General features: G+C 40.5%; 1 protein-coding gene across 2 annotated transcripts in view; it reads left to right on the plus strand.

Annotated features, from left to right (window-relative positions):
• Positions 1 to 26,513, plus strand: part of RNF144B (ring finger protein 144B) — a 96,616-nt gene that overhangs the window by 51,042 nt on the left and 19,061 nt on the right. For both annotated transcript variants that reach the window (XM_030265557.4, XM_030265559.4), the window contains 2 exons: positions 9,135 to 9,324; positions 22,417 to 22,521. In XM_030265557.4, the coding sequence (XP_030121417.4) occupies positions 9,160 to 9,324; positions 22,417 to 22,521 (270 nt within the window). In that variant the 5' untranslated portion in view covers positions 9,135 to 9,159. The remainder of the gene's footprint in view (positions 1 to 9,134; positions 9,325 to 22,416; positions 22,522 to 26,513) is intronic.

Here is a 26,513-nt window from a genome sequence, read left to right on the forward strand (position 1 = left end):
GTTAGAAGAAGAGTGCAAACTGCAATTGCATGAAGCTGGTCCCTCTGTTTTCCACTGCTTTTCCACTGCTTTCACTTTAACTATGTACGATTGCAAATATCTCCTAAAAATCCTTTATGTTAGAGCAGGCCAGTGTTGCAAATGTCTTCTGAACACACACTATTGAAACGGTAAACATTCCAGCTCAGGGATTTAGCATATCCCAAGGTTTTGTTATCTGATTAACAAAAATAAACATTTTTCTCTGTGTCAAAGGCAAATTGTTACATCTGACTTTCTATTCCTCTTTCAGCAGAGACAGCTAGCCAAGTTATCACCCCATTTGACCTCCCAAAAGGTCAATTCCTTTTACTTAGTAAATGCCATAGCTACCAAAAGCCTTCATGTGGTCTGAAAGAAAGATCTGTCATTTATCATTTTGAAGAATGTGTTTTTATTTAATAGTGGCATATTACCTCTTGTCAGCAGGATGTTAAAAGTAAAGTACACCAAACTAGTTTGGGTGGAAATTCCTTGTAGCTTAGCATTAACATATGTTGCATAGTATCATTAAGAACGGAGGATATTATTTAGAAAAGCTTTAGATTTTAATCTCAGACCTGGTAACCAGTACTTGGAATTCCACTTGGTATAATTCTGTTGTTTGAATATGTTTTGGAAATATTTGGAAATATTTCATGCCAAAACACTATAGTTCTTTTGTCTGACTGCACTTTGTTTCACTGCATTTTGTGCTGATCAACTTTGCTGAGCACTGTGACCAGGATGAACATAAAACCTTAGGAGAATCCTGCTGTTGACCTCCTGCAGGACCAGGAGGTCACCATAAGCCTGTGCCTGGGGCCAGCACCATCCCACTGCTCAGGCACAGTAAGCCTAATCCATCTGGGTCACCCTGAGATGGAAACCCACAGACCTGCCCAGCACTCACATCCAGTAGATCTGGTGCAGGAAGCTGTGACTTTCCAGCCTGCCAGTATTGATAGAGCTGTGTCCTGAACTTTGATGTGTACTAGTTTCAAGCACAGAACTGAGTGAAAATGGTGGCTTCTGCAATATGGTCTGACCTCATCCCATGCAGAATGGCTTGCTCCCATCTTCATGGATTCAATGAGTGTTGCCATTGTGTGGCTCCTGTCAGTATTGGAAAGAGTTGAATACCATGTTTTGATTATGCATTTCAGTTTAATAACAGGCTGTTATTTCTGTTTTAGTTGGCATGTTTTTATCTTTAAGTGATCCAAAAGTGCTTTTCCTAGCTCCTTTCAGCTGTGAGTAGCAGCATTTATTTCACCATTAACTTGTAGATTCCCTGTTCTTGAGCTTTCCTGCTTTTTAAGAGTGGAAGGGGGAAAAGTCCACTTTTTTCCCCTCTTGCCTCTTCTCAAGCAGTATTGCAAGGAAATCTATAAAGGATTCCCGCAACTGAAGAGTTGCATCTGCTTCAGAAAAAAAAATATATTCTGCTATATTCAGTTAATATTCACAGTCTTGCAACCCCACCTCCCTGAGAACATATTGGCATAGCGTCACAAGAAGTTGCTGTGAAGAACTGGTGTTCTAAATTTTCAAAGTTATTCATACCTCACAGTAGTACAGTACAGTAGAGAAGTTATCCAACAACTACATTCTCAAAGCCTTGTGGAGACTGATATATATGTCTCCTAGTGGTGTTTTGATTTATTAGAATGTTTTGGAATGATTTGGTGCATGTGAGATTTGGGAAGCTGTTCAATGTGTATTTTAAATATCCTAAAGTGCTAGTATAAAAATTCCTGGCAGAAATCTAGATCATATTCTGAATTACTATAGTCAGTCCCTTAACTTTTTTTTCTTTTTTTTTCTTTTTTTTTTCCTTTTTTCCTTTTTTCCTTTTTTCCTTTTTTTCCTTTTTTTCCTTTTTTCTTATTTTTTCTTTTTTTTTTCTTTTTTCTTTTTTTTTCTTTTTTTTCTTTTTTTCTTTTTTCTTTTTTTCTTTTTTTCTTTTTTTTTTCTTTTTTTTCTTTTTTCTTTTTTTCTTTTTTTTCTTTTTTCTTTTTTTTTCTTTTTTCCCGTTTTTTTTTCTTTTTGTGCAAGAGGCTTTCCACTCACTGAATTCCTTTGAAAGTATTTGATATATTTATTTTTTGGTTGTTAGCATGATATGAAAATACTCCATATAGCTACTGCTTCTTGAACAGCAGCTCAAGGTTTTGGTTTTTTTTCCCAGGCATTCTAATGAAAACAAGTGAGAGAAATTGCCTTTGGTGTGTTCTCATGTACCAACACATTTACTTAGGCTGCTTGTCCTTTAAACAAGTTTTTTGACAATAAAAATTTTACTGTGTAGAAAGCTGTCATGAAATATTATATGTCTGACTTTCCTTAAGCCTCACTCAAAGAGAACAGATATTGAAATACTTTTATTCTCTCTAATGCTTCAGCTTGGTAGTATATTATGGTAATCCAGAAATAGGTTCTCCTTGTACATGCATGTAATCAACTGCTTGCTGTTTTAAGGCTCAGATGTAATACAGTAATTCTGAATATATTAAAAATGTATTTAAAATGAGACCTTCTATTTCTGGATCTGGTTGCTTTTTTGAGACTATGATTTCAGAAAATTGAAGCACTTCTTTAACTTCTTAATAACCTCATTGCAATAAAGCAGAACATTCAGGCTTTGATACACAGGAGCGTTTAAACATATGATTAAATGTCATTCTTGAAGATGAAGGCTTTTTAAAATTGTGGCTTTAATCATATGTTTTGAAGCCTAACTGGATCACTGCTTGATAAGTAATGTATGGACTGGATAAGTAGCTCTGTGTAGGCAGTGCACATCATAGGGAGAAATTAGTGCACCATGGGTTAGTGGTCTGTCTGTAAGACCACAGAAACTCTAGTGCATTTGACTCAGACTAATTCTCTGAGTAGAGATGCTGAGTTTAAAAAGTCTGTCATAGTAATGAATTTTGAATGACATTGTCTTGAGAGAGTTGGGACAGCTAAGGACTTGTAACCAAAACTGATAATGATGGCGTTTCACTGAGATTGATAGAAATGTGGGTTTCTGACAGCTGTCTTCACAAGTCCTAATTTCATAGCTCAGTTTATATCTTGTAATTTGACCCCATTATCTTAATACCACTCTGTTACATTTTTAAAAATCTTTCTGTAATTACTCTTTTCCCCCAAAGACCTGATTTTTAGCAATGGTTTGAACACTCATCTTTTTCTATTTTCTTTTTTAAGGAAGGAACCTTAGTTACAGGAAGCAACAGAATTCTGAGTGAACAATGTCAAACCAGGTTTTTGTATGACACTGAAGTAATTTCATAATGAGTGGATTACTTGAAAAATCTCTAGGGCATGAGAAAGAATTACTTGCAGTGCTTGCAAATGTTTCTCCAGGAGAGAGAAAAATAAATACCTGGTACACTAAATAGGAGTGTAGCACACATGCTATGAGTTTGTTTTGATTTTTTTTTTTTTTTTTTTTTAAGGGGCTAGTGCTGTGCTAGGTGTTAGACCCACATGTATCCTTATACCTCTTTTCAATCTCACCATGTTTATGCAAGACCACATGCCTGGGCTCTGGTTTATGGGTGTACTGAGGCAGAGGGGCCTCAAAGGTCTCACCCTACCCACAGGATGGACATGTCAGCCCACAGGGGAACACATTAAGGACCCTTTTTGTTCCATTAATGTTTCCTGGAGCAATGTGTCTCATACCCTGTGCATTTTTAGGCTTTCTTCTAATTGCAGGTAAAAGCATATAGCTTGACTAACTTCAGCAGAATTGTTTTAAGCACAGGCTTGAAGTAGCTTCTCCAAGGTACCTTTTTTTGCAATTGGATGCAGCATGTGAAAAATGAAAGTGTAACTTGTGGTGCTGAACATACTCCATCCATTCTCCTCCAGCTTCAGTGCAGGAGGCTTTAATGAATCTGTGTGATGTTTCTAAGCGTTGAAAATCACATTCAGACATGTTTTTTTAGCTGAATACAGTGACTTGGTTGCAGGCACACTGACAAAGTCCTGATGTTGCAGCTCAGGAGTCTGCCTGGCTTGTTTTCTCTATCACATATACAGAGTAACTTCTGTTCTTTGGTAGAAGTCATGGTTTGAGGCAGCTGGGCAGGCTCAAGTGAGCCTTTGTGTGACTGTAACAAGGATGTTACCTTAGAATTCCTGCTTATAGGGAAAATTTCAGCAGTAGGTTCCATCGATTTTTGATACCTCTGTGGAGCTGAAATGGCATGGCCTTGGATGTCTCCTGGACACCCACCCAGCTGCTCTCTCACCCCCATCACAGGGAGTTAGTAGTTTCCACTTTGGGATGCTAATGCCAGGATTTGCAATGGGTACCTGTCTAGAAGCAGCCATTGAAGATACTTGATGTTAGGAAGTAATTTTCAAGGTTAGACATCAGACACTCTGGTGTAAGGAGGTCCTGAAGGCAGACAAGTTCTGCACTCTTTCCTCCAGTGCTTTTCTTCTGTTTTTCGTATTTCACTGAAAATCTCCATGCTTTTGTGTTACTGTTTCTGCTTGTACTTACCCTTCTCAGCCCTTTCTGCTTTGAGCACACTCTAATTTTTTCTTGCTTACGGGTGATGTTGAGGTGTTCCAGTGCTACAGGAAAGCACAAAGCTTTGTCACTTCCCAGAGACAAAGCGAAAGTGTCTGCAGGCAGATGAGTGGAACAGAAACGTTGACAGGTCTGAGCGCTTGGCGAGTTGTGCTTCTGGTGACGGTGCAGTTTACACCCGACAGGGCTGACCCTCCCTAGCGCGCTCACATTTGTTCAGACTTTCTGGTCCTGCCTCATCCTGTGGCATCAGCACCGTCAGGGTCACAGCCAGGGAAGTATGAGTGTTCCTATGAGCGGAGCAGCATACAATTTGAGGAAAGATATCCAATTTCCTCTGCGTGTGTGTACGTGGCTGATAGAAGTAGACAAAAAAAGTGGATCTTCAGAGTTCCTGAGTGTTCATGCTTTCCAGGGCCAGTTTGCCCCTTCCTTGCCATGTTTCATCCTGGTGCAGGATTCAGACCAGTATATTTCTCTGGATTAGAATGCCCTCAAGAAGCGTTTATGCGTGTTCCACAACATCTCATGGAGCCTGTGCTGCTGTTCAGTGGAGTTTTGTTTGTGGAGTCGAGGTGCTGCACTACGGTTTCTGTGACGCATTTCTTGCTTTGTTTGGGATGCTTTCCAAAACAGCATTTGTTTTTTTAAGCATGAAAGCAAGGTTTTAATGCTTAACAATGTGTTGTATTTATATGAGTATCCATTGTTTTTCAGAAACTTTCCATTTACTTTAATCTCTGATTACTTTTGTTCATATAACTGAACATGGAATGGTGTTTTACTTTTTGTTCCTAACTCATTCTTCAGTGATTCCCTCTTCTTGTGCACAACACATATGCCCAAGATGCTTAATTTTCAATCTGACCTATTGGCAACTCACTTGTAATTACAATAGGAATTTAAATCCTCTGTAAAGAGGACTGATGGATGTGTAATTAAGTAATGACGGTCTGTGGAATAAGTAGCAAAGTGAAAGCCATAAAAATTCAGAGCACCTGAGGTGGAACTTGATGGCTTCCCTGCAGCCCCTGGAAAAGTCAGTTCTGCCAGGCTTATAAAGTTGAGGAGATAGTTGGAGATCTTGAGAGAGGACAACACATTTTGAAGTGTTGGGAAAGAACAGGAGGAGTAGAGGCTGGGAACTGCAGGGAGATATTGTTACCACCATCTGATCTGATGATGATGAGAATGAACCTCTCCTGCTGACCTGATCTCAGAGCCTAGCTGCTGTTTCATGGGGCTACCCTTCTTTGTAACCCTGAGCTCTTCCCCAGCATGTGTCCCTTGGCAGCAGTAGCAGAAATCCCAATTCTAATGGGCAGATGCAAGGACCAGTGGGCTGGGTTGCTCTGGGAAAAGAAGCTGGCCATGTGTGTGCTCTTCCTTTGGCAGGCAGGTGTTCAGTGCTAGCAGGATGGCTTTGCCTGTGCCGGCCTGACCTGGAGAGCTGCTTGTGGACAAGCCGGCCTCTCAGGGACCATGGAAGGAGTGCTCTTCCTGGTAGCCACAATGTTTCCTTCAAGGGCTGAGCAGCTGTCTCCGTGTTCTCCGATCCTGTTGTCTTGGTTTGATGAACTCCGATGGAGTTGATGAGGCTGTGGTGAGCTGAGCCAGCCTGGGCTGTCTGGGGGTGGATCCTCTGATGTGCCAGGCTTGAATGGTGTTGTCTGCTGGCATTTTCTACAGGATGCTCTGCCTGTTTTAGGGAGAACGTCGGCTGTACTCTGGCATCTGGTGTGAGAGAAGGGTGAACGTGTGCAGGGACAGGGGGCAAAACTGAATTTAGCCTACAGTCTTTGGGGACAAGGGTTATCATCAATAACAGTGGGATATCATAACGAATCCCTAAAGCCATCACACTGTGGCATTAGGTTGTTGCTAGCGCAGAGCGCTGTATCAGGAGCCTGCTCTTCACTGTCACACTGAGTGCTGGATATAGGCCATCTAAAATTAGCCTCTAGCCCTAAACCTCAACCATACACCTGAATCTTCCTACAGCTGCCTTAATGCTGCCTGCATGCAGGGTCATAACCCTTTCAGTTATAAGAAGAACACTGACTTTTGAAGCAGCTGTATCCATTTTATATCCATTCCCACATCCTGAAATATTCCTACCTGTTCTTTTGTGCATCCATCCTTTTGCTGTCTTTTACTGTGTAAATGAAGAGATTTCAAATCAGTGCAGAGTGAGGGTGAGTAGCTCACCTGTACAGATGCAGCTTCTGTTGAAAAGCAGCCTGAGTAAATGTGTTACAATTCTCTTAAATAGAGAGATAACGTCTAGCATTAGGTTTAAATAACAGGTAGTTCTTGATCTGCTATAGTGTTTCCAGTGACTCAGTGTTCCCCCCCACCCCACTGGAGTAATTACAGAAGATTGTTGCAGTTCCTGACTCAGAGGGAGGCTTCCTTCTAAGGCTTCTGGCCATCCTGGAGCTCCAGCTCTGCAGCTTTATGGAACAAATTGTGAGAGACATCATGGTAGAAGGCCCGAGGACTGCAACGAGAATAATGTGGGAATAGCGTATGTTATGAACTAGTGTAGCAAGCCATAAAAAGAGAGTTTGCTTTGGATTTGTGGTCAGGAATTTGGTTGCCAGAATCTTGGCCATGATGTTCATATCTCTTAAAACTGTGTGCTTACAAGAAAGACATTTCCAAGATGCAAATCTGATAGCTTCTCTGATAGGCTAGGCTAGGAGACTACCAAGTATAAAAATTAAAAAGGGGTAAGTGTTCTCTGACCCAGTTTTGTTGTGGTTTTATGGCTTTTGAAGAGAAAGTGTCTTCCTGCAGATTATGGGAGCAGAGGGCATGAGGCTTTGGGGACAGGACTGGGGATGGGCTCAGCTGTGAATAAGGTTATGAGGTGGGAGCTGCAGGGAAAGGTTCCACAAACTCCATGAGCCCCATCATTCTCCCACTGGGGAGGAATTCAGCAGGCACTGCAAATCAGTACATCAAATATGCATTGATGGTCTGCAGCTGTGTTGGCCACTCCGGCAGCCACAGAATGGCAGCAGGGACGTGCTGCTAAATGTGACCTGACAGCCCTGCCCAGAGGGTGCTCAGGGGCTGCAGGGGAGGCCAGCAGGAGAGGACCAAAGTGCTCAAGTCTCTGGTTTCTCTCATGAGCTGTCAGATCTGACAGGCACATCGACAGGTCTTGATTGGTTTCATGTTCATGCAGCCTTCATTGGTGATTCAGCTCTTGAGATTTAGTAGAGCTGCACTCTTGGTGCTGCTGCAAGCAGCTGTGCACAGCTGGCCGTCAGGTCTCTACTTGTAAAATATGCGTGAAGGTTGTCTTGCCATCAGCAAAGTGTATTTAGAAGATCTGTGGAAGTTGGGCCAAGTTTCTTAGAGGTGGGGATAGATTTTTCTTGTGCCTTAAATACTGTAGTGAACCCCACTGTCTGTGCTAAGGTGAGTAAAATCTGCAAATAGGCTTTGCATTGTTTCAGCTTAAGCACAAGGATATTCTCTTTAATTCCCCTTTTTTAGTGTTACTGTGTAAGAATGGGGGTCTTGAGATTTTTTTTTACGATTATGGTGTGTTTTCAAATGCTTTGGTCAGAGCCATGCAGGCATGAAATTTCCATCTGCTGTTCATCAAAGAAGAGAAATTTCATCCCTGAGCACTGCTGTGATGTGTAGTGAAAAACATGGCTCTGGTGAGCATCTCTCTGTCAAAGTGCTAGTGCACTTGGTTCACAAACATCACTTAAATGCCTCGGAGGTCTATTAAATAAATAGAAGAGCTGGATGCCAGGAAATAGGATGCACAAAGGCTACTTCTTGTCATCATTAAGGCAACGCAAAAAAGAAGACTGCACATAAAATGCTCTTACTCATTTGGTTTTATGCTCCAGCCCCGTGTGAAGTTGCACATGCAAGCTGAAGCTCTTTCCTGGGTTTAGATGCCTTCACCATCCCTCTTGCAGCAGAGAGCCAGCTCACTATCTCATGACAAGTCATGGAGAAGGTGGAGTTCAGGGTGCCCACCACCAGCATTACAGACTACATGTTTGAAGTGCTTGCCTAGAAAGTGGGAATCTGTTCTTGTCTTGCACTGCCTAGGGGAGTTTCCATGCCACCAGCTGGAATAGAAAGTGGGTGTGGAGGCATTCACTGGAACTGTGTGGGTGCAGTGAAGACTGAAGGATCCCATTTGGGTGGGAGGACTATGAGTCTGAAACTCATTTGAAAAGGCAGAGTATTTTATATATATATATATAAAATGCTCCATCACTGTGAGTTTTGTTTTGTGTTTGTTTTTTTCTTTATTTTGATGTTAAGCAGCCTGACTGAGGTGCTTTGTGCCAGCAAGGTGAATATTCTCAGAGAACCCAGACAGTTCAGGTATATTGAGGAGGTGTGCCCTCTTTGTAAATTTTGAATGGCCTGAAGTTGAGACTGGCTCCAAGATATTGAATAGTACATTTGGGTGTGCAGGTACTTTTACAGCTCTGAGATGTAAATTCTCAGAGCAATGGAAGTGACTGCGTAGCTTGGGTGAAGTTTCAGCTCTTTTTCATTTTCAAATTTATCTTTTCAGGCTGAGTTGCACCATTAATGACTGAATGGACTCTGCTGGGAAGGCTTGCCCTCACACCATGACTGCTGATGAGTCTGAAGCTGGAGAGTTAGCTCTGGAGCCTCTCCTTACGTGCAAGCTATGTCTCTGTGAATATTCCCTGGATAAGATGACCACTCTTCAGGAATGCAGCTGCATCTTTTGTACAGCGGTAAGATCTGTCAGTGCCTTTACATTACAGAAGCGGGGTAATGGAAGATGAACAGAACTGTGAGATGGGATAGCTTGTCTTGAACAAGAAGCATGTATTACCCGAGATGACGCAGGATGCTTTTCTGAAGAGCATTTGGTGTTAGCCTGTCTTGCCTTATTTAAAAAATTTCTCTTGTCATTTTACTTTTGATAATTTGTAACTAACATAAGTTCCCATAGCAAGTACTAGTAAAACCCAGGAATAAAAGGGAAAAAGAGGCAGTTTAAGGAGAACATACAGTTTGCATGCAATCACAGTATTTACTTTTTTCTGTAGCAAAACCTTGAAATATCATAGGATAGCTGTGAACTTTTCACAGAATCACAAAATAATGAGGTTGGAAGAGACCTCTAAAATCATCAAGTCCAACCTATGCCCTAACGCCTTAACTTGACTATAGCACCAAGTGCCATGTCCTGTCTTTTTTTTTTAAAACACATCCAGAGATGGTGATTCTACCACCTCCCTGGGAAGACGATTCCAGTACCTTTGTTTCCCTACTATCCTTTTCTGAGTTCTCAGGGACCTTTAAAGTCTTCAGTGTAACTTTTAAGGGCAATCAGAAAACCTAAACAAAAACGACCCTTTGAACCTTTGCCTCTGTGCTGCAGAGATGTTGCTCAGGTCATGCATTGCCTATAGTAGTCAGTAAGGACTTTTTGGCCTGCAAATTCGGATAAGTAAAGCTGGTGGAAATGATAGAGGGAGAGGTTGAATGAGCAATAAAAGCCCTACAAATAGTAGTACTCTTTTGGTCTCTTTGTCAGCATGGGGAAAATGGACCTTGTTCTCTGGTGATAGTGACTTTGATTTACCTCACTAAGGGTAACCAATGTACCTGACCTGAAAACAGGTCAGAAGTCACTAGAGGATGTCGATGTGGGGTTTTTTTATTGTTTGTTTTTCATTTATTTGCTTTGTTTAGGGTTGTTGGTTTTCTGAACTCTAGAATAAATGTACTTGATTTTATTTTTAAAAAACAAATTGTGGATATGCATCAAGCATGTTTAAATTTTACCCTTGATTGTTTGAATTCATTAAGAAATTTGATACTTGTGAAGCCAGTGAGGGTGAGAATATCTTCATTTATGGTGAATTCAGGGTAGCTTAAACAGGATGAGAATCTGGCTCTGTATTTCAAGAAGCTAGGATAAGATTAATTAATATGCATTTCAACCTGAACTTCATGGAGTTCGTTTTCCATACTGACTTGCATGAAACATTTCTGTATTTTAGTTTGTATCAAAAGTTTGAAGAACACATAACCTAAAAGGTAGATGTGAAGATACTACTTTAAATACAAAAAATCTAGAAAATTGGAGAAGTTGATACTTTTACAGTGGTCCCACTCCTATCCAAGAACTCAGTGTTCTGGTTTAGTATTGTTAATGGTACCTGAACCTCAGTGCTAGCTGGGTAGAGTAACCCTTAGGGAAGCATGGGCTGCTGAGGACTGTTCTTTGCACTCCAACAGGACACTGGCCACAGGGAGAGGTCAGGGGTAGCTGGGCAGGTTCCTGTGCCCACATGTCCCTTGTTGGTGCCACAGCTACCACCACATCCATACACTCCTTCCCTGACCTGCACCAGGAGGAGTGTCCACTGTGAGCTTGGTACTCCAGTGGTGTGACAGTGACACGGAGGGTGCAGTCACAGTTGTTTGGCATCTGTGCAAACTTTGCTGACTTTGAACCAAGAGCCAGCCATGAGTGAGCCTGAATGCAGCTAGGAGAAGCCTCTAGGCACACTCTATTTATTTCAATGGGCATAATATGTCTCAGTTGTGTTTATGCTCCCAAGTCCAGCATTTGTCTGATTGTCTGTGTCCCAATGGCCTCCTGATGGATGTGTCTGGGCTGATACATGCCCAGACATGTAGATCTTGCATCCTGTAACAAAGACGATTCTGGAAGCTTCTAACCTGGCTACATGGCTCTCTGTCTTGAAGCCAGAGCAGTTTCTGGGAGGCCATATGAGTTGCACTTTTGGGCAGCCTCCAAAAAGCAATGTCAGGAGCAGCTTGACACGGAGTGCTGGGACTTGCATGGCGGATTGCTTGGGGCACAGCCTGCAGCAGCTCTACTGGTGTGCCATGCCCTAAGTTTTCTCTCACCCATGCCAGAACATCTAGATACTTTCACACTACACTTAAGAAAGATTTTGGGGTAAGAATATCCACTGTGAGCTATGGGGTTGAGCACCAATCAATTTTGTAGTTTTTCAGCCAGCAATGCTCTCATCTTATATAGCTTATCCTTCTGTCACTCAGGGTAATTTTATAGGTCCAGGAGTGGTATTAAACCTGAAACAGAAAAGGGCTTGACATGGACATAATAGGTTCTGCTCCAATAAGGTGAAAATTTAGTTAATTTTTTATTCTCTTACATGTGAAGTGTAAATTTTTTTTTCTTCCTAACTGTAATGGTGATGCTGCAATGATGATTGTTTTTTCACAGTATTTGTGGCTGTGGAAATAATTGGAAATTGTTACTACTTAGATATCTGTGGGGGTGAGGTTACATTTCCCTTCCATTTGTAGCCTGTAAAACCAAGGCATTCAAACAACTTAAAATTGTATACAGTTGTTTTTTTTTTTTAGCTTAGAAACTCTTGCAATAAACAAAATACCCCATAAAAGCTGTGTTCTAGCCAAAGTAAGTAAACTGTGCTTTAGAATGTGTATGTTTGCATTTTGGTGGAATGTTGCTAGTAGGGCAAGAGTTTTTCAAATAACTGTAAACATTTTTGCTCTCTCTGTTCTCAGCAGAAAAAACAGATGGCTTGCAGGACACACTTGCCATCTTACTTGGTAGCTCAGCCAGGTCTGAAGAGGCATTAGCCTTGTATTTTTCAACATGTGTTGCACTTGGCATAAGATTCCACTGCAATGTGAAATAAAGCATACATTTACACATTCGAAGAGTTTGGAGATGGCTGTAGTGTACCTAATGACTTAATTTCATTGTGTTTGGATTTATATTAGTTCTGAATGAAAGACTGATCTCTGAAGAGGGTTGGGAAGAGATGTGAGATATATTTTACCTGTGAAAATTTCAGAGGTCTGAACTTTACATTATTCAGTCAGTTCCCCGTATCTATAAAACCTCTGCAGAGTGCCATGCTGTGGTGCACGCTTTTACATATGGATATTCAGCAATATCTGTACTGCTCATTCTGCACTATTTTATGGTCCCTTTGTCACCTTTACTTGTCCTTTTCCTGAAAGGGGAGGGGGGGTCTCAGCTGTTCCTGATACTGCCCATCTTGTTCCTTGTCTTCCCACTCATCCTTTTATATTTTGGGGGGTGGGGGGGAAATGTCCTTTTTATGACCAGGCCCTTAGGTTTACCTTTTGTTGCAATTTTCTCTTCCTTGGATGTGCAACTTCTCAGGTTTTTGCCCCTGTGGTGGTTATGGTACTCACATATGTATGTAAAATAATTATACACTGTGTCTGTCCACACCATCATAGTGTTAAAAAAATACAGTATTTTAGTACATGTCAGTGCATCTAAGTCCAAAGCAAACTAATAGTAATTACTTCTTTATTGATCCACTTTCAAAATAATACTTTAAATATTATACTTAGTTCATAATAAAAGTTCCTAAATGTTTGCTCTTTTCCTTCCTTCTTTGCCCAGAGAGCCCTTGCAGTGCCTCACTCAGGTAAGACTCAGGTGGGGCAGTGCCAGGAATGGACAGACCACCCTTCCCACTTTGCCTTTCCACTGGGTGTTGCCCAGGCTTTGGTGCTCATTAGACAGTCCAAAAGTGTGCATCTAGGAGACTCCTGCCTTTTCAAAACATAGCTGAAACTGGGAAAGCAGCAGGGAGAGACAGTGAGTGGTGTGATCATGTGCATCTCGCATCCCCTGGGTAGAATTGCCCTGGTGTCTGGCGCAGCACACTGTACCCTTTGGAAGTGCTAGAGAGGATTGTGGAACTAGCAGTAACACTGGAAATGCCAAGGGCCATGTGAAAGTCTTGGTGTGACTCTGTAGCCTGTAAGCAGTTGTGGAGGTGAGGTTTTAGGAGGTGGGATAAGATTGCCCTGGTGGCAGTGGTGACAGGAGGGAACCAGTGCACTGCTGTTGCAGAAATGTGGTCTTAGGGGTCAGTAAAAAACCCAGCACTGGCTTTCCCCTGCACACCAATTCTTTCTGGTTTTGTCTTTCTTCTTTTCTTCCCTCCTCTTAAGCATTTCAGGGCCCCAGTGAGAGCCAGGTGAGCAATAAATGGGATTGCTGCTATTTATGTCAAGCGGCAGCTTATGTCCATCTGTTTTGTGTGTTATTTACTGGCACAGGGTTTGAGATGTTAAAGATGTGTAACAAACTAAAAACAGAAGATGCTTTCAAGTATGTTATTCTGTGTTGTTGGCACGGGTTTATGCAGAACTAGCATGATTCACCCTTTTTTTTTTATTTCCCAAGAAAATTCTTTGTTGAGTCTTGTACTTCTGAGAAGTGTGTGAGGCAACTGGGTTACAAAATGTGCAAAACAAATACCATGGTGATCTACCTGTTTGTAATTGTGGTGCACACAATGCAGTCCAAATGAGATTAAACTTCATGCAGCCTTAAGAGAAGGAGAAGGCAGCATGCAAGCCCAGGTAGCTTCTGTGTCGACTTGTGCTTCTACAAGTAGGCGGTGTTCCAAAGGCAATTGGAGAACAAGATTTTCTGCTGTAGCTATGTATGTCAGCAAGGCTAGGGCCAGGCATGGGCTCAGAAGGCTCCTTTGGTGTTTTGGGTGGTGTGGTGCCATGGGCAGCCACCTGCCTGGGCCCTGGGGGGCCTTCAGCCTCGGAAAGAGGCTGCTGATGGCTGCTTTTACTAGAGGAGAAGAGGAAACTCTTAGAGAATAGGAGTTTCTCTGTTGGTTCTTCATCAACAGGACGCTCAAAGGCTCCTCTGCTTTCCTTAACCTTTTCAGTAACAGCTGTGCATTTTCCTGCCTCCTTTGGGTGGCTGAATAGTGACATTTGGCCCTTAGCGCTGCGAGGTTTCAGATTGTTTGTGGAGGGGAGCACTGGGAAACTGTAAAAAGTAATGTGAGGGGTCTTCACAAAAAACATGACCAGAACAGTCTGAGAGCAAAGTAGACCAAGTAGGACAAGGAGAAGGCAGATGGCAAGAGTGGAATACCTGCTAAGTGAAACAACTGTGTATCAATAACCCACTGAAACTTAGGAGTAAGGGAATATTTGGATTTACCATCATCTAGACAACACTGGGTTTTAGTATCACTTCTGTTTCTTTGTCCTCATTTTCAAGAAGGGGTTTGTTCTCTTTTTCTCCCCATCCTATGAGATACCTTCTCACAACTGCACCACAACACTCACTACCTTCTCCTCTTCCTAAATATACCTTGTGCTGCAGTGCCCCACTTACTTTATATAAAGCTCATCTCAGGTTGTTTTCCATTTGGAAGTGTTGACATTTGGGATTCTTTTTTCCTCAACTCAACATTTGAAATGTTTCAGAATAATTTTTTTTCAAGTTTTAAAAAAGAGAATTCCTACACCTGGTAATATTGGCACTGAACACAGAGCACTCCTGTAGTAATTTAGATGGCTTAAGAACTTCTTGCATGTATTTCTCTGCAGAGTAACACCAAAGGCAGAGTTGGGTTACCAAAAGAGTACAGATGTACCCATTGACTTTTGAGGGATACTACAATCCAGGAAGAGGGACTGCATGTTTCTGAAGTCAGTAGAGGTGGCATCCTCTGGATGATGGCCAAGAGAAGATGGGAGGAAGAGGGAACTAATGTTTTAATGACACCATTGCATCGATGCAGTTGGTGTTATCTCCATTTAACCAATGAAGAAATTGATGTTAAGTAAGTTGTCAATGCCTTGAAGTGCCATGATAACTGAGCCAGACTGTGACATAAGCCTCATGCTCATATCTGTTTTGTAGCTGTTGGTAAAACTGGGTTTGGCCTGACATGATTTTTGGCAAGAGGAATTATATTTGCAACTGGTTCAGTTTTGTGAAGGATGAGTTTCTCTGGTCCTTTTCTGTTTTGTGGTACCACTTCATGGCAACAATTACCAGAAAACTTTCCTGCTTTTTATGAAAGGCTGCCAGGATATCTTGGGCCATGAGCAAATTGGTTTCAGGCTGTGTTTCTGAGCAGAATTCAGCATCACTGGTAGATATTTTGAGACAACGCTGACGACAATATATTTCTCAGGTACATTTGAAGGATTCCATAAAAAACAGGCTTGTGGACCAAGAGGAGGCGATTACGTTCTGGTCCATTGTCATGTTTGCTTGGTGTTTTCACTTGGTCATGACAAAATTAAATTCTTGTTAGTGATGTTATTCCTTCCCTCATACAGAATCATGAACTGACTGTATGTTCTTTGAAGCTACAGGGGCATTTTTTCACTTTCTTTCAAGCATCTTTCTTGGTAAGGCTTTTATGTGACCTGATCTATCCATTTGATCTTCTATCCATTCATTTATCACTGTATCTGGTCCTTAACAGTTAAAAATAGAGATTGGGCAATACGCATATTTAATTGGAATTTTGTTTCTCACTTTAAACTGTGCCTATCATAAGTTTATCTGTATCAAATTAAGAGATTTCTATTTTTGTCTAAAAACTTTAACTGGAAGAGCCTCACTTTTTTTTTCCAAGTGAAGTGCAAATGCCTCCAAGCTAATTGCTAATACACTTACTTCATCTAGTTTTAAGACCTTCTGAGAGATACTTGAAGAATTTGAGTACCACACATTGAAAGTGACTGATCCATTTTGGTGATGGAACATGTCCAAGTGCAGATGTCACAGCAATGATGAATGTATTATTAAATATTATACAGATCTGCCATAAACACTATGAGTACTGTATAGGGGGTGTATTTATCTTAGTATATGTTTGATTAGATACTGGGTAGATCAAGGTGATTAAATTTAGAGTTCTGACGTGAACTGTCTCACCAAAATTAGTAATACTAGATTGTGTACACACTAAAGAACAGGTAACATTTCTAAAGTATAAGAAATCAATGAACATTGCATCTTACTGAATAAAAAGTACATAATCATGGCCCAGAACTAAAATAAAAACTGAATGCCTACCTGTTCATCTGTTCTGAATCTTGAGACACTCTGGAATAGCAACTGAAAAGTTAAGTGTTCTCTCCATATACAGTATTTCCATGCCCTGCCCCCAAATCTGGAGTTTGTAAAAAAGCCTAGGCTAAACACAACCTGAACTCCCAACAAACAGTTTTGAGAAGATCTCTGGAGGACAGATTTAACATTGTAAATAACTCCTGTGGATTTTAAGAGGAAGACCTGAGTTTTTCTTCTTTTTTATTGAAATGGAAATTGTCTTCAAGTTACATGTTAGGAGGAAAGACCTTGTTCTGGCAAGATGCCTTCAATAATTTTGTGCATTTTCACATTTAATATAGATCATGGACTAGTACTGTCTGGGATATACTGTAGATCTGTTCTTCACCTTTCCATAATTGAATTAAAGACAAATACCCTTGCTTATCCTGTACCAACTGCTACACAGTGGCTGGCAGCAGTATCGGTGACATTTGACAGGAAAATAAGCCAGTGGTTTCTGTTTCTTTTTATTTTCCAGACCACCCTATCTATGTTTATTAATAAAGATACCTGTTCAGTTTTGTCATATTACATATGGGGTTTCTTTTATGCTTCTGTATCCAAACTAATGAAGTTGCATTTTGGAAGCTGAACAGCTGCAGTCAGGTTGGAGAGGAGCAAGGTAATAGGACATGTCCAGGTACTTGAAATGCAGTATGTAGGAATGTTGATTGAGATCCATCTTTTGTCTTTGATACATAAATTATCTGAAAGTGGATTTGAATAGAAACTTCGGATTTCACAGTGAAAGGGATAGGGTGCCTTTGTCACATCATTACCTAGCAACCTAACACTGAAGTTACACTTTGAACTCATTTTTATGTTAAAATGCAGAACTGTTATGATCCCCTTGCAGAGTAAATACATAACCAAACAGACATCTTTTTCTTGGTAAGTACATTAAAAATAGCCTCTGTACAATATACTTTGGGGAAAAAAGGTTGAAGTCAAAGCAGCGTGCAGAAGTGTTGAAATGAAAAATCTATGAATAGCCTGAACAGAAGTTTTCTTTCTTAGGCTCAAAGCTGACCATAGAAAGCACTTGTGTTTATTATTGAAGAAGGAATCTTTTACATTACTAGTGTGTGCATTCCTTGATTAGGCTTTTCAGTGTATTTCTAAAGATGACTCCATCATGTTTCAATGTACTCTTTCAACAAACCCCTAGCTCTAGGAGGGGAATATGTACTTGGGGAATTTGTAAGAATTTGCCTAAATAATATTTCCTACAAGTCTTGCAAGATAAAAAGAAATGCATATATGTTGCATGATAATTTGATTCAGTTACTTTATAGGCCTCAACTTCCTAGATACTCATGAGTAGCGTTTTGTGAAGCAAGTAACTGGATATTGGATATTGATCTTATTAAACAGAAGAAGGTGATAGCCTGAAAGACAAAACCAGCATAAGAGGAAAAAATCTTGCCCCAAAATGCTTAGACAGCAAATTATTGAAAAAAAAAAAAAAAGTCATTATATGTTAAGAATCTCAGGCAGAGAAAAAAAATACTTGTTCCTCTTTTGACTGAAGCTGTCAGTAATCCATCAGGAGCAAAACGTGCTTTGCAAATCTGGATCAGCAACAAAACATTCTGTTAGGTGTACTGAGTTTTACTAGTGGAATTATACTATCACATTTGAATTGATCTCTCTTGCTTGAATGCCTCAGGATTTTATTATGTTTCCCAGAACACAGATATGTACATGATATAGTTGCTCGGTGGGGAAAATCCAAGTTAACTGATTAGAGCACACTTGCAGGTAATGGAATTAAAACTACTTGTGTTGGTGTCTGCTTTTTGTTTGAGGGGTGACCACCGTGGAATCAAACCTCCAGTGTGTGATCTGTAGTCAGCAGGATTCTAACCTGTTCAGCAAGACCTTGGTCAATTTTTAGTTTGTTGTCTCAACCATTCTGCCTTGGCTGCATGACACATTCATGGAAACTGCTGGCTCTGGCCATGGAAAGTAAGAGGATGGTATTAATATCACCGTAAGCCACAGATCCGTGTTGAGGCCACTCCAGCCACTGACTGCTCTCCAAGCTCCAAAGCCTCTGCACTTCAGGAAATTGGTGAGAAGAGTGTAGCCCAGGGTGTTGCGATCTCATGATTTCTTGGATGTCAAGATTCAGACCCTTTCAGGCAATGCTTTGTATCACAGAAGGCAGAGCATCTTGATTTCCCTTTAACTTTGAAGAGCAATTAAGTAGCATATGTAGTGTATTCAGTTTTCCTGAGACACTGCTGATTTTTGTAGACAAAATGCACAAAAAATCTTGCCATTTGATGTCTGTAATAATGTATTCTCTAAAGTGTGGGAGGACACACTACTGAGAAGGTCAGACATGATTCATTATACAGACGTGGAAACATCTTTTCATCACGTTTTTGGCTTGCATCTTTTCAGGTACTCTTAGTTGCCACTTCTCAGGTAATCAAGTAAATTAGTAGCTGAGCTGTAAATAATGGTAAAACCCCTCTGAAAACAGTTTCTCTGCAAAGGGAAGGCATATTTTAAAATTTCAGTGATTTTCCAGTGTTTCTTCTTTGGTGCTAAGAGGGAACAAGAAATTCACATCTTCATTCATGTGCATACTTTGGTAAAAAGCCTAATCCTTGAGCAATAAATATTAAATGCTTCCTTTGAGTTTCCCAGCAACTTTAAGCCCTTCTTGTATTGCACCCAAAGCACCTTCTCTAAGTACAAGAAGTCAAGACCAAAGATTTAATATCATAGATATGAAAATGATTTAACAGGGAGATTTTCTGGGAAATACTTGGAAGAGCCATGGCACTGCACAGCCCAATTACAAAATATTTCCAAGCTGAAAACACAGCACCATCTAAAAGAACCACAGAAGGCTTGGTTGCCCACTTAGATTCACCTACAGCCAAGCAGTGGGTTAGAAGAGAAGAATCCAGATCATTAGCGATCCTCAGAAACCTCTGTTCTCCTGGTTTGTACCCCTAATGACTTACATACTCCATATGTAAAATTATTGCAAAATCTATACTGTGGATCGAAGCTCCTTAAGAGCTTCATGCCCATTCTTGTACGGAAGCGTAATTGTCAGCGCTCTGAGCTCCTGTCCTGAGAGTCTAAATTAAGAACAAGCCTCTGGGCTGCTGCTGGCCCTGCAGTAACTTTGCAGGCTTTGTCCTCCCTCTGTAGCCACCTGACCTGAGTTGCCCCCAGAATACAAATCCACTGTACCATGCTGTCAAAACAAATTACTAAGTATCAGGCGGCGCTGCAGAGGAGACAGAAGCCAGGATCTTAGCAAAAGTAAAAGGTTGCTCTCTCATGCTTGCTGAGGAATTAAGGCAACCTAAATGCTTTGGCGGGAAAGAAGCATTTGCCCTTCACCAGTGCTGCCCTGAGACTTGATCCAGAAAGCAATCAGGTCTCCCATGAGGAGATGAAGTGGGATGTAGGGAGGTTCTGCCCATGTATCTATGAAGTGCACTCAACACACTGCAGCATGTGCAGGCCTTGGAGAAGGGACTCTGAGGGCAGAATTTTCTGTTTACATTATTTGTAGAGGGGGCTGTGTACAGGTACGAAACAGGGAGAAAGTCTGTGTAGGGAGTGAGTACTTGCTGCCCCATTTCTCCTGTGATACGTGCTGAAGCATATATGTGGGCAATGCTCAGTGTTGAATGAGTACGGAGCTGCAGGACAAGGTCACCCACAGCCTCCATCTGCACCAGTAGTGGCACTGGGAGCTACCCTGGGCTCTGGGCATGCTTTTTCTGGGCTTTCCCTATGTTGCCTGCCACCACTGCCCAGACCATTGTGGCAGATGTGGGCACGGCCCTGGCAGCTCCAGTGTCACTGGGAGTCCACTCCCAGGCACCACTCTGGTTCCATACCTGCTTCTCTTTGCTGCTCACTACTGTGTGAGGGAGCTGCTATGCCAGGGGTGATTTGATCCCGTGAGTAAACTGACTTTGTAAAAGCACTGTGCCTGGATGCCTTTGCGAGGAGTGAGTGAGAAGATGGGACAGGGCACTGAGACTGCTGTTGGAATAATAAAAGAATAATTCCTGATTACATCTGGGCTGATAATCCCTAGGGAGCTAATACTGCCTTCAGTATTAGCTGAATCGTGACTGACACGATTTATCTTTTGCTTTTCACCTGTGAGTATCTCCCTCGCCTCCCACGTGCTACTTGCACCATCAATTCCTTACAACCTGCTCTGCTGCTTTCCTATGGGGTGCATGTTGGATCTGAATACATTACTTCTTAATGAGATACACATTTAAGCTTACCAGTTAGGTTATATCCCAATGTTCTTCTAAGAAAATACACTTCAAATATTTACAAATCAAAAGTAAGTTAATTTAAAATGCCACTAAGTTAAAATTATTCTACTTGCTTGAGCTAATATCTCTATAGCTCATCAGAATTAAGCAAAATGTGGATGTGGAGATTTCAGTAGGGAGACAGAATAATAAGGAAATCTAATTTCCATTTGTAAGGGTCCTAATTTTCCTGATGGTTTAGAGAGAATTAGTTTTCCAATCAAAAATACAAATGAGGAAATTTCTTTAATCAGAGCACAATATGCAAGGCCTTCTCAGAATAGTCCAGACTAACACAGACTTGAATATTACATGCCTATAAATAATAAACCAATGTTTTTTGAAGAGTCTAAGGCAGCCATATGCAGAAGGGCTGTGATTTCCCCATCACTCATCTATTAGCTTTTGAACTCAGTGCCTCTTCCAAAAGCTGGCGGAGAGACAGAGGTCTGAAAACCATATTTCACTTGGACATATTTCTTGAAAATTGATGAGACAATAAGGAAGAAATCAGCAGTACTGGGGAGGAGGTTTGTAATGTGGGCATGAAAGATAAAACTGCAGGGAAAAAGCTACATTAGTCCTACTTTTAATAACATATGTTTACTTTCTTTTACAGTAAACTATGCAAGCTGATACCAAAATCTGTCAGAAGTCCATACTTTGTTGTTCTGTTAATGGTGACTTGCAATTTATTGTATTCTTTGCCATTATTTTGTGGAGACTGTTGGTTTGTTCTATGTAGAATTGACCTTTCTTATCTGGGCAGTTTGGAGGAACAGTTCAAGCACTGTTCTTTGGTCCATTGCATGAGTTTTGTGCCATGATTTTACTAAAGACTCTATAATACGTGTTATAAAGACAAGTTGAATATATTTGAAACTGGCATGCCAGATAAATTGTGAGGAGAACAGAGAACTTAGAGGGGAAGCCTGCTGTTTTTGTAATGCAACAATCTGGAAACATTAATAAAGTGGCCTCCATGCTGGAAATAGACCTTGGATACAGTAGAGGCTGATGATAAATTGTGATAAATTATGGAAATTATTTGAACTGTGGGAGGGGTGGGGTTGAGGGGGAGGAAAAACTGGTAGCTGCACATCTTCAAGGGCAGATTATAGCCTCCCAACCGAGTGCTAAACCCCTTTCTTCTTTTGTGCAGCTGAGAACAGTGTCTTTTTTGTAAATGAGTTCTCCTACATTGGTGACTGTTGTCTGAGAGTTTGAATTAAGAACATAGGAAGAAAAACAAAGGCACAAAGCCTGTTTAATTAGGATAAAAAATACTCACCCCTGCCAAATCCTCCAATCCCAGTTTAGCAGAGTGTAGGGGTTGTTAGGGCTGAAAGGTCTGACTTGCTGACTTAGGTAAATGCAGTGCTTGGCAGATGAAGTCATGCATAATTAATTGTTCTTTGTTGCATTCTTTCCAATGTAATGACTTGTAGCATTCACGCTTATAGTAATTGATGTTTGCTGTGTGCTGGAGCTTCAGGACAGCCAATTAAGGTGGTGAAGGTGGGAACTGCACAGCATCTCTGACATCTGGCTGTTAACAACATGTGGGCTATAACTTTTTTTTTTTTCTTTTCTTTGCTTGTTTCTAGTGTCTAAAACAGTACATGAAGCTGGCAATTCAAGAAGGTTGTGGCTCCCCCATCACATGTCCAGACATGGTATGCTTGAACCATGGCACCCTACAAGAAGCAGAGGTATCTATACTTCTCATACTTTTTTCTTTCTCTCTCTCTCCCTTTTTTCTTTTTTAATGTATATCCCCCAAATTTCTTTATCTGCATAGTAATAAATATAATCATACAATTTTCCCTCCCTTTAATTACCTTTAATGAGCTTTTGGCAGGAGGCCTGACTGACAAGAAGTGATAGAAACAGATGTTTTTCAAGGGTTTTGCTCCTTTTTCCCTCCCTCTATGCCTTGGGGGAGAAGTTCCTTTGGCATCTGGACAGCCTCTGAATTACCCATGCAGGTGACTTAACCAGAATACCAGAATTGCAGAGTCTCCATTAGACTGTCAGTTCAGTCAGATTTGATTTGAATGCAAATACTGAAATTCTCGCATCTTTCTTAAGAGCAAGAACTCATATTTATGGTGTGCAAGGCCAGAATTTCCTTGTGTATGTTGATCTTGGGCTGCAACAACCAATTTGCAGTCCAGTATAGTCATGCAGGGCTGTATAATTATATGGAAAGAAAGGTACCTGCACAACACCAGGTAGATCTTAAGAGATATGGAAGGTGTCTCTTGGGATACACCCAAGGGATGCTTGCCTGCCTGCTTTGTGAGGCAGGAATGTCCATGCTAGGCCCGAGAATAGAAGTAGGACAAAAAAACCCCAAAAACCTAACCAAACACAAAAAAATAAGATGGCTAAGGATTTTTGATTAGTTTTGGTGTATTTGGTACATTCTCTCAGCATTTGGAGAATAAAATCAAGGAGAATTAGATCTCCATCCTCGAACTGAAGAAGAGAAGTTTGTCTTGAGCCTTGTGCACACAGATGCCATAACTTTCTTCAATAAGGCAATCCTATTCAAATGCCATCAGTGACAGTGTGATTCCTGATACCAAAAATTACTTTTTCTCCAGAAAAAAAATCTGGATCTGCTCTCTAGCATACATTTGAAATTTTATGCTGAGTTGAATCAGGTCATGGGACTTTCAGCTATGTTTGTTATGGTGTGCAGGCATATGGTGGAGCCTTTTTCTTGGATGAATCCAGCTATTGTGTAACGTATCCAGCTGTTTCCCTTTCTCCCCTTTCTGCAAAGATACAGAGAGGGTGTAGTGATGTTCTTCAACCCATTGCACCAGATTGGAGGCATCTAGCCTTTATTGAAAATTTATTTTTAAAGGAAAATTACCAAATGACTGGAAGAATTCTGCTCTGTTCAACCAGGGTTATAATACTATAGGAATCAAGAAAGATGTATTTCCCCTTAGTAAAGGACACTCCAGGGGTATTTAATAATGGACCACTGGCCTAATCCTTGGGTGTTTTTTGGGCTGACAGCAGAATGACTAAACAGCCCAAATGTGCATTAGTGCCCTGTGGATGACTGAATGTTCTGACACTCCCTTTTGGCAATGTTCTTGAAACACAAGCCTTCTGCTTGAATAGCAAACAAATCCCCAACCTGGTTAAAATCACTGCTTGTGTATTTTACCAAATATCTACTTTAAAGGAAAAAAAAAAAACAAACCAGAAAAACACAGTAATGACAGAAAGAATAGACTGACTCCATTCACAATCCAAAAGAACAGTATGTAAACTACAGATTTATGTATGAACACTCTCTATTATTTTTTTCCTCTATAAATAAGGACTGTTCTTTGTGAAAATGTGGCCTTTTAAAGCTATTTTTTAAAAAAAACTTATCAAATGATACAGAATGTGCTTAACTAGGGCTATTGTTTGGCATGGAAGTACTCTTTAGAGTTACAGTTTATTCCTTACACTCTCAGACTCCTGGTGTAAAAGTAGGAGGCTTCTCACCTCTGGGGGTGTCTGGATTTTTTGTCTCTGGCTTCTGTCAGGACAAGGTTCCTCACCAGGACCATGGTATGAGGAATGATATGTTGCCTGTACTGTGGGGAGAAAGGAAAAGAAAAGGTCCTTTTTTTATCCTCTAAGATAGCATCAGTGTTTTGAAAAGGTGTATTTTTCATGTCATGTTCATTTCAGACTATGCTGTGACTGCTGTTCATCAGATACTGTTACAATTTGGAGAAAAAAATAGCAGTTCAAACTGTCTTTGTCATGGACATGTTGCTGAATTGGGTCCTATAGTTTGGCAAAATGCATCTTTTTATGTTAGCTAAAGCAGTTGCTTTGTTTGCTTTTTTGAAACACCTTTTACCATAGCCTGCGCAAGGGAGACAAAGATGATTATTTTAGACATGATTGGAAGCCTCTTCATTGACTTCAGTGCATTTTGGATTGAGCTTTCTTCAATAAGGCAACTGAGCAATTAATTACAAAGCTTATAAGCATATATTACCCAGTATAGCTATGAACACAGTATAGCTATGAAAATTCCTCTTCTTCTCCCTCTGAAGTTCCTCATTGAGGGTATGTAGCATTCCTTCAGTGCTTTCCAGTGACCTGTTTGTCTTCATTTAGACAAATCAGAATTAAGTGCTGTTTATTTTATCAGTAAAATTCTTAAGAGTTTGTCTAGTTTGGTCCTAAATTACTAGAGCCTTTTCAAAGGTCTTGCTTGCTTCTGATTTGCGTTCTTCTTCAGTTGGTTTTGGGGAAGGGAGGGAGGGAAAAACTCACAGAATAGAATTTCTTCTTGTATGTCTCATGAAGAAATGAGCAAGTGTGAATAGTAGGAATGTGTTTCTCTAAAACAGTTGAATATTTAATCAGTGCTTGGGGAATAAACTGCTTATTCACAGAGTATAGGAGATGTTGGGAATTAAGACTTTACTTTCTGAGGTCCCTCTAGACCTCAGGAAAAAAATGTTGAAGGTTTTTGTTCTTAAAATTCATAACGTGAAAAGTAATTTAAACTAGAAAAATGTACTTTTCAGTACTTTGAAAATATGTTTTCTGAAACCCCTCTGGTTTGGTTTGGGTTTCCTTTTCCTTCAACAAAATCTAGTTGAAACTGGTTTATTTCCCAGTAGTTTTTTTGTTTTGACAAATAGTGCATTCAAACAGAAGGAACTGTTCCACTGAAGTGCTTGAAATCAAGTGCAATCCTAGGTCACATCTTGACCTGTTACATCTAGATAGCAGCTGCTTGTAGTATAGCTGTCTTGTAGCAGAAGTAAATGAGGGGTGGTGGTGGTTTTGGCTACAGACTCTTTTTCAAATAGCTGGTTACCCAAAACAGGGGAAGTTCCAAAGCAATCTTGTTAAACAAAATGTTTGCCCTTTCAAGCTCCAGTGGCACAATAAACAAAGATTACTTGGATTCTTTCCTGGAAGCAGAAGGTAGAAGGAACATCTTATGTTAATATAGTTCTCTTTAAACACGCAGACTTCTTCTGTCTAGAATATTCCTGTCTCTCTTGGGAACTTGCTTCATTGATTTAATTGGACCAGTTAATATCCCTAATCTAAATAAGGGGTAATTTATCATGGTTTGAAATTATTTCACTTTGTGTGAATCCAGTCACCAGTGTAAGCTATGAATCAGAGTAAATCTCCACTGCATACAGGGATTTCTACTGTAATACCCACTTGGATAATATCTAGGGCATTGCTGTTTCTGATTCCTGTATTGTTCTAAGGTTTATAACATCGATGCAGTGATCCATGTATACATAATCTGATTTGGATTAAAACTGTGTAGCAGTTGGTAAAGGAGGCACTGATTTGGGTTCTTAAGTTTGTCCAGAATTACCCCTTTGCATGCTGCAGAGATTCTGCTCATTATCCCTCTGTCTGTGTAAATCCGTGATCCACACCAGTGCTAACCTGACAGAGGGTTGTCAGCACTCTGTAAAGCCATGCTGAAATAGGACAGTAACCCAGATCTTAGAATTCTTAATTGTGTTATATTCCATATGTAGCCAAACACAAAATCCCACTGGGACTTGGTCTAAAATATCAGTTTTATTTTTAATTTCAAAATTGGTTTACGTTTTGCTGCAGAAGAGATTGAAATGGTAAAATGAGAAGGAATGTGAGAAAATGTTACAGGCTGACCTGTCTTTTTCAGGATCAAAAT

Source organism: Taeniopygia guttata, chromosome 2 (genome assembly GCF_048771995.1).
Source record: "Taeniopygia guttata chromosome 2, bTaeGut7.mat, whole genome shotgun sequence".
Lineage (NCBI taxonomy): Eukaryota > Metazoa > Chordata > Aves > Passeriformes > Estrildidae > Taeniopygia > Taeniopygia guttata.